This window comes from Arachis hypogaea, chromosome 18 (genome assembly GCF_003086295.3).
Source record: "Arachis hypogaea cultivar Tifrunner chromosome 18, arahy.Tifrunner.gnm2.J5K5, whole genome shotgun sequence".
NCBI classification, from domain to species: domain Eukaryota; kingdom Viridiplantae; phylum Streptophyta; class Magnoliopsida; order Fabales; family Fabaceae; genus Arachis; species Arachis hypogaea.
The window spans coordinates 115,015,617-115,033,883 of NC_092053.1; the positions used below are offsets into that span (position 1 = coordinate 115,015,617).

At 35.7% G+C, this 18,267-nt stretch overlaps 1 protein-coding gene and 1 long non-coding RNA gene across 3 annotated transcripts; both read right to left on the reverse strand.

Moving 5' to 3' along the window:
• Window positions 1-1,068: 1,068 nt before the first annotated feature.
• LOC112771153 (cellulose synthase A catalytic subunit 3 [UDP-forming]) lies at window positions 1,069-9,234 on the reverse strand. Of its 2 annotated transcripts, none has more exons than XM_029295178.2 (15): window positions 9,122-9,234; window positions 8,231-8,383; window positions 7,915-8,110; window positions 7,076-7,293; window positions 6,805-6,919; window positions 6,528-6,711; window positions 6,018-6,284; window positions 5,574-5,919; window positions 5,324-5,461; window positions 4,913-5,038; window positions 4,607-4,819; window positions 4,176-4,440; window positions 3,773-3,975; window positions 2,239-2,589; window positions 1,069-1,911 (listed from the first exon to the last, which is right to left on the reverse strand). In XM_029295178.2, the coding sequence occupies exons 2-15, from the start codon at window positions 8,252-8,254 to the stop codon at window positions 1,327-1,329; spliced, it is 3,231 nt and encodes a 1,076-aa protein (XP_029151011.1). In that variant the 5' UTR covers window positions 8,255-8,383; window positions 9,122-9,234; the 3' UTR covers window positions 1,069-1,326. The 2 variants fall into 2 exon arrangements, with proteins under 2 accessions (XP_029151011.1, XP_025671571.1); XM_025815786.3 differs by having other exon boundaries at window positions 8,737-9,216.
• An 8,486-nt stretch (window positions 9,235-17,720) lies between these two features.
• LOC112769101 (uncharacterized) lies at window positions 17,721-17,927 on the reverse strand. Its single transcript, XR_003186367.2, has 2 exons — window positions 17,885-17,927; window positions 17,721-17,789 (listed from the first exon to the last, which is right to left on the reverse strand). It is a non-coding gene; the product is annotated as an uncharacterized lncRNA (long non-coding RNA).
• Window positions 17,928-18,267: the final 340 nt, after the last annotated feature.

The following is an 18,267-nucleotide window of genomic DNA, read 5'->3' on the forward strand; positions in this document are numbered from 1 at the left end:
CATCTAACTTTTATCATTATGAAATCTTTTTTTTTTTAATTTCTCAATTAATCTATTAGTTTCAGTATGTGTATTACTATTATTTAAATTACCACCCGTATTAAAATTTTATCAAATCTAAAGCAATATTCAAATCCAATTTATAATTTGCCATTTTTCTTGCTCATTACATTGGTTATATCACACCCATAACCCATGTTTATTTATCACTTATTTAAGTTAAATTTAGGAAAAACTACTCTCAAAGTTAGAGAAAGTTAATTATTAAATAAATATCTTTTTATACAATAGTTAATAAAAAGGATTAATTTATTTCAAAAATACTATGTGCATATAAAAAATTAATTATTAAATTATTCGATAGATATTTGTGTGTAAATATATGTATTATTTAACTTATTTTCAATATATATTTTATATTTTAACATATATTTTCTTCGAATAGTTGATTTAATAGCTGAATTTTTTTGTACATCTAACATAGTTAAATTTATTTATATAATATTTAAAAAAAAAGACTAAATTCTTTTCGTAAATAAACAAATATATCTTTAAGTGGCTATTTTTTCATTTATGTTTTTCTTGTAAGTTAATTTTTTCTCTAATTTACTATCATCAGATTTTATTGATACACCCTTCATCACTGTAGCAAAGAAATTTGTGGCTGCAGGCCATCATTTCCCTATACTAGTTCATACTCAAATATGTTATTAATAAGAAGAGCCTCAATAATTTAATGGCTCTTCTTCATGTAAGTAAAGTTTATCTTACTGACCAGATATCAATTATGAGAGTTCTAAAAATTCTCCATTATTAAATAAGAACACACATACGCACGTAATTGTTATCAGTTTAGTTATAGCTTCTATAATTCCTAGTTTTCAATAATGCCAAAATTATTATCATTAATATGCTTGAACCATGGATGATTAAGGAACACATTCTACTCAATTCCAAACAGAAACTTATCCACACTCCACAGCAATTAGTAAGGAGGAGGAGGAGGAGGAGGAGGAGGAGGAGGAGGAGGAGGGGGGTGGGGGGGATAAACTAGTAAGGTACCAGAGATGCATACAATGTGTGATCTTTGTAAATAGTTTAATAGTGATACATAGTTTTCCCAGAAAAAAAATGGAATGAATGTTCAAAGTATTACAATAAATTACAAAAAAATGATATCCTTAAACAATTGATCTCTAATTTGATTTCTTCTTTGTGGACTATGAACTGCACATAATTTAGACATGCGTAAACAGATTACAAAATGTTACAAACAAAAGAATTGCAAGCAAATCAAAACATTCCAACCAGACCTGTTTTCATGTTCTAGCAGTTGATTCCACACTGCTGAACATCAGGACCGGTGACTTTGGTAGTGAACGGGTCGATTCGGACCCATAACAGAGAGAAAATGGAAGCAAGCAGAATGGACCAGACCACAACGATGGTCGGCGTTCTGTTCTGCCGTCCCATAAGACCCTTGAGGAAGGGGTAGAGATGGATGATCACCCAAAATGCAAAGAAAAGCTTACCAAAGAGGGGACCCCATGACTGGTACCCACTGTTAATGGCATAGGAGATACCTGCAACAACCCCCACCAAGTTTATGATGAGAAGAGTCGTCGGCGGAATGAGAAGGGTTGTCCATTTGAACATGTAGAGTTCTGCAAAGTCCCCATCTTCATCTGATGCCTTTGATGTAACAGTGAAGTTGGTGTCAATTCCGGCAAGCACCTTGAGTAAACCTTGGAACACAGCAAAAAGATGGGCTGAAACACCACCAATAACCCAAAACTGTTCATTTCTCCACCACTCATCAATTCCGACACCGCTCCACCTCATCTCAAGGATACCAGTGGCAAAGATGGAAAGAAAGAGAGAGATAAACCATATACTTGCTATGTTACTAATCTGCAAGAAAAAAATGCAAGTTAAAATACCAGGGCATAAGATAACATCTCAGGGAATTGCATGTTTCCTCAAGAGAATTAAGGGTGGGTTTGGTTTGCGTTTTCATTTTCTGTTTTAATTTTCAATATTTTCTGTTTTTTCTAGATTTTGGGAAGGAAAAAGAGAAAACAGTAAAATCAATAAAATCCGATTTTCTATTTTCATCTCCTGCTCTGCTCTCTATTTTTTGTTCACAAAATTCTGAAAACAGAAAATACAGAAAATCAAAACACGAACCAAACGAACTCTTAATTTTTCAAATAATGTAAACTGCATAAAATTACGAACCTGTGGAATAATGAATTTGTTAGTGAGGAGACAGACAGCAGGCAAGGTACAATACATGAGAAGGGGAATGGAAGTGATTGGATAGATTGTGGTGTTAATATATGCAAACCTCTCCAGCCACTTTAGTCTTCCACTATAACCATACCAGATGGGACAGTGTCGACTTAGAAGAATTTCCACCGAACCTAAAGCCCATCGAAGCACTTGGTTCAGACGATCTGAAAGATTGATAGGAGCAGAACCTTTAAACGCTGCGAGCTTGGGCATGCAATATATGGACCGCCAACCACGGGCGTGCATCTTAAATCCAGTAAGAATATCTTCTGTGACAGAACCATAGATCCATCCTATCTGTAGAACAGAAGAAAAATAGTTAGTAACTTTAAAGATAATATTCTGTTTTAATTCTAATAAGACATGTTCATTAAAATAGGGGCATCCATATTCAATTCAGTAATTCAGGTTAAGAATCAGAAAACACAGTTCTGCCAAATTAGTTTTAGATCAGCCTTTTTTTTATTTATTATTTGTAGTCATGAAACCACAAAAACTGTGTAAGGCCACGCATACCTCACATCTATACAGTGGCATGGAGATAATTTAAATAAATAAAACAAAATAAAATAAAAAAATGGATGTCTGGGTACAAAAGAAAAGTTCCCATTGCTAAACACAGATTAGATGAGATGTTTACTACCCAATCATTTTAAGTGCTTCCACAACGCAGACTTATAACTATGATTCATGAACCCGCCCCTCATCTTTTTCACTCAATAAATCAATAAGGAAAAAAAAGTAGGAAAAATTGCCTCAAGCAAAATCTATATAGAGTTGAATAAAATATTGGCACATTTGTAAATGATAGCATCATGCTCATTCATGTTTTGGAATCCCACTCTTAACTGCCTTTCTTTCTCAAGAAGGCCTTGTTTAATTTCAAGCATAACTCAAATCCTAAAGTATGATTAGATGGCTTCACATAACATATCAATATCACTAAAGGAGAATCTGGCCTATATATCTAGATTAATTCAGAGTCTTGTCTCTCACTGCCCAAACTCTTTAGACTGCGTTTGTCTACGTAACGGGACACTGAGACAAAGACATAGAGATACAAAATCGTGTTTGACAGATGAGACATGGACAGAAACATTGTGTCCAGAGACACTGAATTAGTGTATTTTATGTCCATCCTGACAGAAAAGACACAAAGATACTAATAAGAGACACAACTTATTTTTTATTTTTCTTTCATTATTCTTGTTAATTTTTTATAATTATACTTTTTTACTATTATATTTTTCTTCTCAAATTTTTTGGATGAAAAAAAAAAAGAGAATAAATTGGATTTTCATAGTATGTTCTAGTTTATCACCAAACAGAATACAAGAACACAAAATTTTGTGTATCTGTCCTGTGTCTTGTTTTCAAGTGTCTTGTCTTATCCTGTTCTCTGAAACAAACGCAGCCTTATAGATGGGATGCAACTGGGGGAACAAGAAACATGAAAGAGCAACATAAAGTAATCTCTTACCTCAGTTCCCCATTCTGACTTATCCTCATAACCACAACTGATGACATGAATAGCCTCCTTAAGAAGAGTTTCTGGAGTAGCAGACTGAGGAACACCACCATTTTCCATGAGTGTGGAGGCAACAAAAACAGCAGATTGACCAAACCTTTTCTCAAGGCTCATTTGTGACATGAGTAGTGATTTCTCATCGTCAAATCCAGCACCTGAATATAATATTGTATACAAAAAGGAAAGAGCTAAGTAATTAAAGCAACTCCAAACATATTGCTATGTGAAATATGCAACAAAGATTTTGAAGGTAGGTAGCACAAAACAAATGAGTAGGTAAATACAATTTCTAAAAGCGGCTCCAAATGGAATAAACATGACAAGGCAAAAGTCAAGAGATATTCAACACACATACCTTCAACCCCTTCTTCTATATCCTCTAGATTGTAGATGGGCACAGTTGGGTCAACATTCTTCTGCGATTTTTTCTTGTCTTTACCCTTCTTGCTAGATTTTGAGCTCTTATTTCTCTTTCCACCACAGAGTGAAGAGATCAACCCAGCTTTTTTGTGCTTGGGCTTTATAGGAGGTTCATAACCATATAAAGCCGTTCTGTTAAATACACATCCAGTGCCCACATATACGGGCCCCTGAATTCCATCCAAACCTCTCAAATTTATCTGTTAAGAAAATGACAAGCAAGGGAACTAGTTATTGCAACGAAGTCAAATTCATGTATGCATAAAGTACAAGGGACAATTCATGATACAAGAATCAAAGGCAACATATGAATCTTGATGTTAAAAAATAGCAAACATCAAATTAATACGTTGTGTATGTACTTACATCAAAGAAAACAGTATTACGATTTGCGTAACGATCATTTCTATCAATACCGTCAAATCTCTGAGGAAACTGAACGTAGCAAACATTTTTCCCAAGATTGGGATCCATCATAAAACACATAGCTTCTCTCAAGGCCTTGCTGTTGTTTATGTAGTGATCACAATCAAGATTCAATAAGAAAGGTCCATTGGTAAGGACAGCTGATACTCGAACCTGAAACAGTTATATGATTGACACCAATGACTTGAGTGCATGATTGAATATAAGTAATCAATTTCCAAATCTTTAATGCGAAACACCACTCACAAGTGCATTCATGGCACCGGCCTTCTTGTGATGTTGGAAACCAGGACGCTTTTCACGAGAAACATATACTAGACGTGGAAGTTCATTACCCTCAGTGTCAAGACCTCCACTTTGCCCCAAGAAAACCTATAGATAGCGAATGCAAACTGGTGAATGACACACTTAAAACTTCCTTACATTCATTACCAAATTCTAACAAAGGCATGGTGCTAGACTTGCCCACATATAATCAGCTTCAGAAAGAAACATAAAAATATCACTCACGAAACTATTATCAACATTTACTCCATCTAGGTAGATAAAGTTTTTTCAAGACTATTTCAAAGATAATGTATAATGCACTACGTGAGATCTCATGCAGCCAAATAAAAATTAAATATATAAATAAATAAATAAATACAAGTAAATCACCTGTATCATTCCTGGATGGTCTCTGGTGTTGTTTCCAGGCCATGGGGTACCATCTTGCATCACCCATCCTTCTTCAGGAACTTTTTGTGCCTTCGCAACAAGTCCATTCACACGGATCTTAAATTCTTCATATTCTCTCTATGAAATAGACAAAGGAAACATATTAAAATTGGCTCTAAGAAACATGAGTAGTGTGCAGTTCACAAGCATTTGGACCTCAGGAAAGTTTCTTTGCTAGCCAATTTCTTACCTTCATTGCTCTACGATCTTTGACAAATGATGGTTGAACCTTGTCTTTCAAGTAGTCAATCTTTTGTGCGAAGTACCACTCAGGTGCCCTGGGTTCAATGCTGTATTTCTTGCAGAAAGGAACCCATTTCCTTGCAAATTCAGATGTCTCAGCTAGAGCTTCAAATGTCAGCATAGCAGCACCATCATCAGAAACATAGCAGGAAACCTTATCAACTGGGTAGTCAACAGCAAGTATGGATAGTACAGTATTGGCAGTCACAAGTGGGGGCTCCTTTAATGGATCCACGGTACTGACAAAAATGTCAACAGCTGCAAGCTGTGATGGTTCTCCCTCGCGATCATATCTAGAAGTCACATGGATTGTGTCAAAAGAACATCCGAAAGTTAAGGAAAAACTATGAAATATGTCAAATACTTTCTTAGCACAGAAAGAAAATTTTACCTTATTGCAAGCCTGTCAAGATATGTTTCACGGTTCACAGGTAACCACTTAGGGAACTGATCCAATATCCAAGATATGGCAAACCAAATCTCACAAATAACAGATATTAACCACAATGCAAATGCATTGGGCACAGGATTTGTTATTCGGTAATGCAGAAAGATGCAGAGGATAACCAGCCGCAGAACAATGACCATACGGTATGGATTTATCCTAGAAGATGGAATAGAAACCTTCCTGGAGAGAGGTTGTCGAGCTTCATCATTCCTGCATAAATGAAAACAAAATTTATATAGTGCTATCCTAAACTGAAATCTGAAGACAAGACAAAGAATTTGGCTCATATGCTAGGCAAAACATTCTTAAATTGCAGAGAAAAGGAATAGTAGCAATTACGGTATAAGTCACACATGCTTTTCAGAATAACCTTCTGATACCATCAGAACATGGACTAAGGTTACAACAGAAATAGATATGCGCATATTCTTGTAATTAAATGGAAGTACTCACAACAATGAATCATCCAAAAGCACATCAGTACTAGCATCAATATCACCAGCTCCTCTTTCAGAAGTAGCCTGGCCTGTGCTCATTGGAGCAGGAACCGCATTCTTATCTTGTTTCATTTTCCATCCATCAACTCTTTCTTTCCATGCTACATTGCCCAGTCCTGGATCCCCAACCCTAATATTTGCTACTCAAGGAATATAACCACACATTTCAAATCATTATTACATAGCCAAATGAAGAAATACAACAACCATAAAGAGAAGACGGGGAGACATACGAGATTGATTAAGCTCAGATGAATACTGAAGATTATGGACACGCTTCCCATGAGGGACACCAGGAGATGCCATTGACAGCCTCTCAGGTGAAGCTGCAGATAATTCTCCAGATAACTGAAATTGAAAATATACACAAGAAGACTGAATTTTAAATTCTGTTGAGAAACATTGGCAAATAAAGTCGCAGGATGTTCAAAGAGAACATGAACATAGTTAAGGGTCAATGCAAGAAGTGGAGAAAAATATCACACAGGAAGCAAGTTGAATAACCTGTCCACTTGTCAGCCGAGGAATATGATTGTGAGAAACTTCCTTATCATAATTCGGTGCACCAACCTCCTCCATTCGCCCATATGTCATTTGCCAGCCCAGTGAGCGTTCTGAAATCTTTGGCTTTTCGTTCTGATTTTCTGAACTGTAATTGTAGTCACTGGCACCATCATCAGCACCACCATCCTCTTCCCCGTCTCCAAGAATTGCAGGACTGCCTGGAATCAATTAAATACAAAGTATAATTACTAAGAAGGTACTGCAGATCAATACAGCAGATACAAAATGATGAAAATACACTGTACGTGAATAACATATGTCTTACAAGTATACCATTCTGGTGATGAAAACAAAGGGATATTTCATTCAGGAGCATTTATGTTTGAACAAAAATTATTGAGCAAAAATTATCTAACCGATTTGCAATTCACTTTGCACTAAATATATCATACAAGCATAGAATAAGTTAATCACAAAGAAAGTCTTATTGGTCAAGGTCCCCAGGATATGCAGTCTTACAGCAACTCACTTAAGTAGTTGGGATACTCTCCCAATTCTAGATCAGGAGGTTGGAACAGGTCAACTACAGACGAGTTCTTCCACAAACTAACCATTTCACGTGGAAATAATGCAGACTAGTAAGTAGTAATGTTAGAGACCTGACCTGACCTATAACTATCAACAGTCTCCTATGCTGATTACTAGTGTGAATTTGCAGGATCAAATAAAAGTTGAATCTACCACTATCAAAATTTTGCTTGGGTTTTGCCTTCAAAGCATTCATATATACATAACTGATGTCGAGAATCACATATAACTACAAATTTTATCTTCATTACCTTTGTGCCTCTTGTAACGGGTTTTGCACTGAGGGCAAGACTGATTGCCATCCTTCCTTTCATACTCATAGCAAGGCCTGCAGACAGGGAAAGCACAAACATCGCACGCGATGAATGGCTCGCCGTTTACAGTGCTCCCAACATTATCACCACAGATCTGGCAGACTTGGCCACCCAATGCCTTCATTGTCTTTGCCTAAATAACACAAAATGGTATTGGAAAATGGTAGTCATGCATCAAGAACAAAATTCCAACCCAAACCAAAAAAGCCTACGATATCCAAGCGAAATCAAACAGATAATTCATAGAACTCACCCCAGCTTCCCCTTCTAACGCCATCACAGGCTCCTCCTACTTAGCTCTATCCAGATGCCAGTAAGAGATCAAATCGATGGCAGTACAATATCAGCAAAATACACACATCACTTGAAAGCTTCCTTCACTTCAGAAGCAGCTCTTTTTGTTTTTCTGTAGAAATTGAAGATTGGATCTATGTAAGAACTGGTTGCTAGATTCCAACAAGCATTTCCATATAAGCTCTAGATCTCTTAAAACTAAGGCTACTTGATGTTGAAATCAGGATCAGATTTTAAACTGTGGAATGTTCATAATATGTGACTACGGCAAAGATCCACTTTGACTCACCAAAGACAATTTCAAAAAACTTTTTAATATATAAATTTCCCTCGATATTCTCGCAAGATCAATAGATGACATTGAAGTAAAATTTAGTTACTTCAAAAGAAGACAATATTTTCATTTCTCAATGTCCACATCAACCAAACACAACCAAGGTTTTGCACATTACATCAAACACTTACCAGGGCGAAGAGAAAAGAGAAGTGAGATGGATCAGTGAGACTCGAAGAACACCGGATCAGAATTCTTGTTAAACGAAGAGAGAGAGAGAGAGACAATTCAGCAATTTCCACTAAGGAATGAGATGAATACAAGAAGATTCAGAAACAGAAAGAGAAAGAGACTTGGATCCAGTTGACACCGACAGAAAGAGAAGAACAACAGGTAATAGAAACGAGTCAGTCTCTCTCTCTCTCTCTCTCTAAAGCTTTAAGCTTTGGTTCTGTTAGTTCATTTGTATATATAGCTGTAAACGTATAAAAATACACAAATGACTTCAACAAAACGAAAGGGACAATTTAACTACGTGATTATTAACTTATAAGTTAGAACCATTTAGTTTTAGACCTTGATGCCGCCACCGACAGCTTTCTTTGAGAGGCTGTGTGTTGAAACCAAACGCAAAAATGCAACATACCCTCAATCATTTTCTTCACCAACCCAATATTTTGTTCTCCTAATCAAATTTTAATAAGAATTATTATTAGTATATTAGTTATATTTATACATAATTTATTTATAAATTCTAAATTTGATGACGATGGTAGCACTATAGCAAGTAGCAACATTAATAATTAATAAAAGAATAATAGCACATGAGAACGAACCGGTGAAATAAAAAAGAACACAATAATTTAGCCGTGATAAACCTTACTCGTTTTATTTTGGTGACTAACCTTCTCTTCAATTTTCCCTTTTTTATATTTTTCTTTTCTTTTTATGTTTTCTGTTTATGGGAAACTTTGTGTATCCAGAGAGGGGTGGACTGATAAGCAGGCAACAGCTGGAGTTTGAGACAGCGTTGCCTGAGCTACAGTCTACTTTTTAAGTTTGAATTATTTACTTATTTATTTTTTGCAAGTTAAGTTTGAAGTTAACTGTTACAGTTAGTATTTCTTTTCCTCTTTTGTTGGAAAGAATTACAGTGGCTCATTTTTTTTTATGTGCAAAGCCTGTGTATGTTGTGCGCGGTTATAGAAAATGAAGGTGTTAAACATGGATGTAGGATAACTTATTTTAAAATATGGGGTAAAGAAATTGGATCATTCGATTTCTTTATTAAAAAAAAATTAGACCCACTAATCGGACGGTCCGATCTATGTGAAAAGGAGAATTTGAATTTTGGCATAACTAATCGGATCGTCCGATTTTTATATAGATTTATTTTTTTTTATTTCGTGAAAATTAAATCGGATTGTCCGATTTAATTATTATATATTTTATTTAAATCCGGCAACACAAATCGGTGGGTGCGATTTGATATATATATAAAAGTGTGTGTAACTCGTATACGAGTTCTCATATCTCTTCTTCTTCTTCTTTTTCCCTCAACTCTTCTATTTCTATTATTTCGTATGAAGTAAAAAAATTTGATAGTGAAGTTCATATTCATGTGAGTGAGAAAAATTGATGATAGAGTTCTACTAAAAGTATATTATTTTGGTCAGATTTTGTTACAAACATCTCAAGGAGTAAATTTTATTTGTGAAAATCCGTTAGATATTGTTATTCCATTCACAATCTCATTCGAATAACTAAAAGGTGTGATTTGTGAGAAGATATATTCTGAAAGGGTTAAGTACTATTTTCGTCCTTAAAGTCTGTGGTGAAAATCAAAATCATCCCCGACCTTTTTTTGTTATTAAAATCATCCTTAATGTTACAAAACGTTATAAAATCATCCTTTTTCCATTTCAATTTTATTTTTTTATCATATTACCCTTCATTATTAATAAAAATAATTAAAAATAATATTAAAAGATTAAAACAAAACAACCCCCTTCACCCCACTCACGTCTCCCGTAACCCGTAACCCCCTCACCCCCGCCATCGCCGGCTCTCTGCTCGTTGCTCTCGCTGGATCTTTGCTCCGGTCACCGTCGCTGCTTCCTATGCCTCCCATCGGCGTCGCTGGATCTTTGCTTTGTCGCCGTCGCTGCTTACTCTGAGCCCGTCGCAGTCATCTGCAGGTATGTTTTCTTTTTTTTCTTTGTTTTTTCTTCTGGATACTTGAAAGTTTAAAATCCTGTTTTCCTGATTAGTGTGAAATTGATGTGTTAGCATTTTAGGGTGAGAACTTATTTTGTTCCGTTTCTGAAATTTTTTATTTTTGAGCCATTTTCTTTTGGAGCCTTAATGTATGGCTCTTCGTGTGATTAAAGCTTCTGTTTTTCTATTGTTTTGCTTACCATTTAGGTTTAATTGAAGACAAATAGAAAGAGGAAGACATAATTCTGATGCAGTTTATGAAATTAGTAATCCTCCTACAATGCAACAAGTTTCAAGCAACATTTATGCTTTGGTTTAGCAACAAGTTTCATTGATCAGGAGTGGGGTGCAGGGGGAAAGGGGATGGGGTGGGGGTACCGGTGTTACGGGAGGGGGTGAGGGGTGAGGGGTGGGGGTGGGGGTGGGGGGTGGGGGGTATTTTGTTTTAATTTTTTAATATTATTTTTAATTATTTTTATTAATAATAAAGGGTAATATGGTAAAAAAAATAAAATTAAAGTGGAAAAGGACGATTTTATAACGTTTTGTAACGTTAAGGATGATTTTAATAACAAAAAAAGGTCGGGGACGATTTTGATTTTCACCTTAAACTTTAGGGACGAAAACGATACTTAACCCTATTCTGAAATGCCAAGGAAAATATCATGTATTTTATACAGATATCCTATACCGGTATTTGGTGGATTCGTTCAATTTCAAACCAAATATGTAACTGATGAAACGAGCATGCGAGAGATGTTTTCAACGTACATTGAAAGTCATGCTCAGATATCGTTCATTGAAATGTATATTGAGTTCGAACAATCTGAAGCCGACCGAAATATTGAACGGGAAGATTATAATAGTGACAGTGAGGAAGAGTTTGAAAGCAATTACGAAGTTGTTGGTCCAGACGGAGACGAAGATCAAGGTGACGGCACTATGACTCCAAAAGTGACAGACGTGGCAAATGCACTCGCAAACAAACATCCGTTTCAGGAGCCATCTTTCATGCGAGCTTTGGATTTGGAAGCCATGCATGCTCCGGAATTTCCGGAATATATGAATGCAGGTATGTAATTGCCTATATTTATACGAAGGATTAGAATTTTATAATAATTTATATTGATCGATGGACCAAATAGTTATGTGACATGTGAAAATATACTTAATTAACATTTGTTCATGTTTTTATTTAGTTAAATTTAAGATAATAATCTTTTTAGTTAGTTATTGATTTAGTTAAATATTAATTAGTATTTATTGATTAGTATTTATTTATGTGTTTATGTTTTTATTTTGTTAAAATTGAGATAATAACTTGATGTAAAGTTTATTTATATTAATACTGATGTAGTGAGTATTGATTTACTTTTAATTTCACTTATTAAATATGTGTATTTAAATATTTATCGTATGGCTGTCGTCGTGGTAGAAATTTCTATTATCACAAATGGTGAATTTGCCATGGGAATGGAATTCAGTTTCAGGGAAGCTGTTATTATGGCGATGAAAGATTATACCATCCTAAGAGGTGTAGACTACCGGGTGTATAAGTCGGAGCCGTTGACATTTTATGCCAAGTGTATACAGCATGGGTCAGGTTGTGATTGGCTGATCAGGGTTAGCATGATCGGCAGAAAGTACTATTGGGTTATAAGGAGGTATAATGGTAGTCACACTTGTACTAGAGCCACCATTTTTCAGGATCATTCGAAGTTGGATTCGAACACAATTGCAAAAGCAATAAACCATTGGTTGAGGCTGACCCCTCGATAAAAGTGAAATCAGTTATTGCGGAAGTGCAATCGAAGTTCAATTACACCATCAGCTATCGAAAAGCATGGTTAGCTAAGCAAAAGTCAGTGAAAAAATATTTGGAGGTTGGAAAGTATCGTACGAAGCTTTGCCCATATGGTTTGAGGCCATGTGTCACAATGAACCATCAGCAGTCGTCCATTTTGAGACTATGCCTGCATATCAAGGCGATGACTTGGTAACTGATATCCGGGTATTGCATCGAGTCTTCTGGAGTTATTATCCCTGCATTAGAGTATTCAGATATTGTAAATCAGTTGTCCAGGTGGATGAGACTCACTTGTACAGAAAGTATAAGGGTTGTCTGTTGGTTGCAGTTTCACAGGATGCTAACAACAATATCGTCCCAATTGCATTTGCTATTGTGGACGGAGAGACTTCTGATGCATAACACTTTTTTCTTAGTAACCTGCGACAACATGTGGTGACTCGGGATGGTGTGGGACTGATCTCTGACCGACACGAATCCATCAATGCAGTTGCGGCCCCCAGTAACAAAGTTTGGTCACCTCCTAGAGCTTTCCACATATTTTACATTAGGCATATAGAGTCGAATTTTTTGAGAAAGTTCAAGGCACCGTACTTGCAAAAATTTGTCGTCAATATGGGTAACATTGAGTAATTTTCGAAGTTCATTATTAACAGAGTAACCTTTAAACAGTGTTTCTCATCTATTTTTTTTCTCTTTGTTTTTCTTATTGCACAGGATATTCGAGGACTGTTCGCGTGTACGAATTGCGTTACCAGCATTTACGAGAGCGAGGCGAGGCTTACACTAACTGGTTAAACCAAATCCCCACGAACAATATGCGTTGGCATTCGATGGTGGTTACCGATGGGGGTCACATGACCACAAACCTAATGGAATGCATCAACTCAGTCTTGAAGGGTGCACGCAATCTCCCTATCACTGCAATTGTCAAAGCAACATTCTACATGCTTAATGAGTTGTTCACCCGAAAAAGAGCCGAGACGGTGGCTCAGATTTATGTTGTGGACATGTTTTTTCTGAGCTTGTGACCTCAAAATTATATGCAAATCAACTTGCATAAGAAAATATCCAGGTTAATTGATTCGACAAGCAAAATGAGGTCTTTGAAGTACGTGAGATGCCAAGTGGAATGGAGTATGTCGTCGACCTCCGTCGACAACGATGTGACTGTGGTGAGTTCCAGGTGGACCGAATTCCTTATCGACAAGTGTTTGCATGTTGTGCAAATCAACAGCTAGATTGGCAAGTGTATGTTTAGGATGTTTATAAGATGGATCAAGTTCAAAGGGTTTACCGAGTTAGGTTTAGGCCACTGAAGAATCCTACTATATGGTCTACTTACAACAGGCCTTGATTTGTACCCAATCCGTTCCTGAGACGAGTTACCAAAGGTTGCCCAAGGATGACGCATTTCTTGAACGAGATGGACACGTGAATGCTATGTGGTCCTAGGTGACGTAGGCAATGTGGGGCTGGGGGATATAGCCGTAGTAGATGCCGTCAGTCAGGTGGTGCAAGTGCCGGCAATAATGCTCAGTAGATTTATATATTTTACATTTTATCCAAGTACTCTATGACATTTGCGACTTTATATTTTATCCAAATATAAAGTATGATATTTGAAACATTATAATTTTATCAAACTACTCTATGACATCTGCAACTTTAGATTTTACCCAAACACTCTACGACATGCATAGTAATGATACATAACATTATAACTTATCCAAGTACTCTATGACATGCATAGTAATGATACATAGAAAATTTAAATGATACATAAAAAAATTAAATGATATATAGAAAATGTTAAGTAAACAACAACTACTTTCTCATTGCCCACTTTACATCTTTCACAAAACTCTTACATTTCTTGGTGACCCTTTTGAACACGAATGGGGTGAATCGATTAGCACTACGACATGGTGGATCAACCCTAAGATTGTAGCATTTGCCTGTCTCATCTGGAGTACGTGCCTCATCTGTATATAATTTAATTAAACAAACCATCCAAACATGAATATAGTATAATCAAACAACAGAACCTCCACCAAATATATATATAATATAATCAAACAATAAAAGATCCAAATATGAATATAATATAATCAATTGACAAAAAAGTAAACCTATAATAGGACATGCATGATCACCATCATCAGAAGCATCATTGCGAGATTCTTCATCCTCATCCATGTCCTCATCTTCGTCCTCCTCATTATCCTCGTCATCTGATTTATCTACTAGATACTCATCAGTCTCTTACTCAATCGCCTTAGCATTTTCTTCAATTAGTCCCATTGAAACACAGCGTGGGTTTTGACTATTAACAATTCCTTGACCACCGTCACTTTTACTAGAGTCTCCAGATACCAACCCTCCAGAAGTACCCGAGGAAGTGCAACATGAATGCCTCGCGTCCAAGGAATACCTACCCATCATCAAATTAGGCTGATGGCTAGATTGTGATTGGTCTGGATCTGCAACCATGAACCCAAGTAACTGGCTAAAAGAAGCTCCGTCTCCTGTGTCAAACTGTGGAGTTCTCCAATACTGCTGATGTATTGGGTATGACTGGATAAACTGTGTTTGAGGTACATATGGGACCAAGGACTGTGGTTGTTCTTGTGGAGGTAGAGGTGGAAGTGGAGGTGGCGGTAATTGTGACTCCTGCTCTTGATTATCATCATCCATAACTAGATTACCCTCATCATTCTCTTGAATCACAAAATCTGACAAGTTCAAGTGGTTATCATATTTTGTACGGAACCAATACATGTAAATATCTAAGGCTGCGTTTGTTTATGGTGGACAGGACACAAAGACATGGACAATACATATATAAAACGTGTTTGGATAGAGAGACATGGACAGTGGACACAATGTCTCTGAGACACTTTTTTTCATTTTTGTGTCCTCTTTTAAACGAAGGACACTGGTGGACACGGAAATAAGAAGGTGGACACGGGATTTTTAATGAAAATTTTTTCCCTTTTTGCCCATAGTAATTTTTCATTATTTCCCAATTACCCCCTTTTATTATCTTGTGAAAAACCTAACCTAAGCTTTCTGCCGTCATTTCCAATACTCTCTCTTCTTCTTGCTCTCTGTTTCTACTCTTGATCTTCTTCTTGTGAAAAACCTAACCTAAACTTTTCTGCCGGCGTTTCCAAGTACTCTCTCTTCTTCTTTATCTCTCTTTCTACTGTTGATCTTCTTCTTGCTCTTTCTGTCGTGATTTTGTACTTCGTTCTGTTCTTCCTCTTCCTTCACTTCTTTCACAATAATATCTTCTTCTTGTTCTCTGTTTCTGTCTCTATTTCTTCTTCTTCTTCTTTCTGATTCTGTATCTTATTTTTTGTTTCCGATTCTTGTCTTGGTTTTTTTTTATCTTCTTCTCTTTTCTGGTTTTTCATCTTCTTATCTTTCTTATTGATTTTTTTTGCAGTTAATCTAATACCAATATTTCTAATAGCCAATTACCGCTTGTTCCTGTTACAATTCTTGGAAGACTGTTCTTCTCTTTATCGGTCACATAACCAGGTATTACTTTGCATCTTTCCTTATTGCTTCTTATTTTTTTTTTTTTCTATTCAAAAGAATTTCGTTCTGCTTTATTTTCATTTTTTTTGTTTTTAATTTTTTTATGATTTTTCAATCTGAAAATCATATAAAAATAAGAGCTACATTCTTTTTATGATTTTTTTGTCTCTTATTATTAGTTTGAACTAAAAATTAATATAATTAGTGAGTTTTGTTGCTGTTGCTCTTATGGCTGCTGTGTTTATTGTTGCTGATAATTTTTAGAATGTGTTAATTATATAAGTTATTTTTTTATGTGTTGTTTAGTGTAGAATGTTGATGCAGATGGAGATTGATTTGTTATTGCATTGAGTTGTTATTAGTGCAGTTTCTTAATGCAGATTTTGACTTTATGTTTGTGCAGAATTCAGGATTTTGTATCCTTTTTGCATTGAGTTTATAGTGTAGAATGTTGATGCAGATGGAGATTGATTTGTTATTGCATTGAGTTGTTATTAGTGCAGTTTTTTAATGCAGATTTTTATTAGTGCAGATTGATTTGTTATTGAGTTTTTATTAGAGAGATTGCTTTGTTAGTGCAGATTGAGTTTTTATTAGTTGCTTTTTTGTCCCACTAAAGAGAATACTAATCCATGCTTCCAAAGCAAGGCAAGGATACTTTCTTCTTTCACATTTTGACTAAATTAAACAAGAAAGTTAAAAAAAAAGTGTGAATACCTATATCACAATTATCCTGAAGGAAAAATTGAGACGCACTTGCCAAATACCTATATCATAAGGAGTATGTTTATTTCTTCCATTATAAATTTGAACCAAGAAGAAATGATTTGTGTTGTCCATAACATAAAATTTGATGAAACAAACCTTCTTTAATTTGCAGCATTGCTCAACATAGGAAAAAAAAAGAATGCATTATAAATGTAATAATGAAAAGAACAAAATAAGTGTCTTAAGCAACTATCTCATGAAGGATGAGGAATATGAATAAATATTAAATAATGGTACAAAATTTCGACTGTGGTTTGTCATATCTGTATTGCTATTCTGTTTTTTTTTTTTTCTGAAAGGCTGGCTTATTCAAAGCAATACTCCTAGCTGTAGCATCTTCAATATCAAGCACAGTTTTGACTAAGCAATAGCAATAGCAATTCAAATAGGAAGTTTGTAAACTACAAATCCTTTAAATTTCAATACATTCAAAATCTTAACAGCAATGATAGTTCAGCTTACAAATTAACCTTACAATACCCTACAGCACCATTGTGCATTTGTTCTTCAATGAATAACCGTATCATTAAAAACCAAAAAGGACTATTGTGAATTCAAATTGACAAGACTTAAATAGCTACATCGGAGAATCGCCACAGAAAGCATGATCACAGGTATTAAGTGCTAGAAATAAGGAACAATCCCAATGATCAAGGTGGTTGCGGCAATGGCGGCACAAGTAGGAACACTGAGACCTCCAGGACCAACAATGTCTTTGATTTCGGAATGTTCCAGATTATGCTTGTGTTTCATCTGCCACACAGAAACATATGAAATAGACATATGCATTAGAATTAGAATTAGAATTAAGAAGAAAAAAATGAGATACAGAAAGACTCACAGCTTTTTCAATTGATTCAAGCCTTTGTTCAACCTTTTCATCATGGAAATGGCGCAATGAATACCCTGAAACAAGAAATTAACCAATCTTACAATCATTGAACCCAATCAAATAATCAAATCAGATGATATGAATGGAAAGCACTGAGAAATGAAGAGACCGATCCAAGCAGTGGCAACGGAGGCAATGGAAGTCCCAACCGTAAAGACCATGCGGTGCCTCTCGAACGCATCCTGAAAGAAACAAGAAACACAAAACGACAATTGAAGAAGCAAAAACGACAATCAAAATGAATATAGAGAGAGAGAGAGTGAAAAATTGACATTGGTGAGGAACAAGGTGTTGTTAACGAAAAACGAGTTGGAAGCGGCGCAAGAAACAGGCAACGTCGTGGAGAAGAGGAAGAGTTAGGGTGGCAGCCAAGGAGTGCAACACAGAGACAGAGACAGTGAAAGGTGGGTATAAAAATTAAAATTAGATGGGCCTATTTTAGTAATTTTACATTATATTTTAGTCTTGTTTATATGTATCCAAACAGAATAC

Excerpts from the sequence above, each read along its gene's own strand:
- LOC112771153 (XM_029295178.2), bottom strand. The coding sequence starts at position 8,254 with ATGGCGTTAGAAGGGGAAGCTGGG. Across the intron at positions 6,285-6,527 it reads CTTTTGGATGATTCATTGTT|GAATGATGAAGCTCGACAAC; the intron begins GTGAGTACTTCC and ends TCATTTATGCAG. Across the intron at positions 5,920-6,017 it reads CTTGACAGGCTTGCAATAAG|ATATGATCGCGAGGGAGAAC; the intron begins GTAAAATTTTCT and ends TGTGACTTCTAG.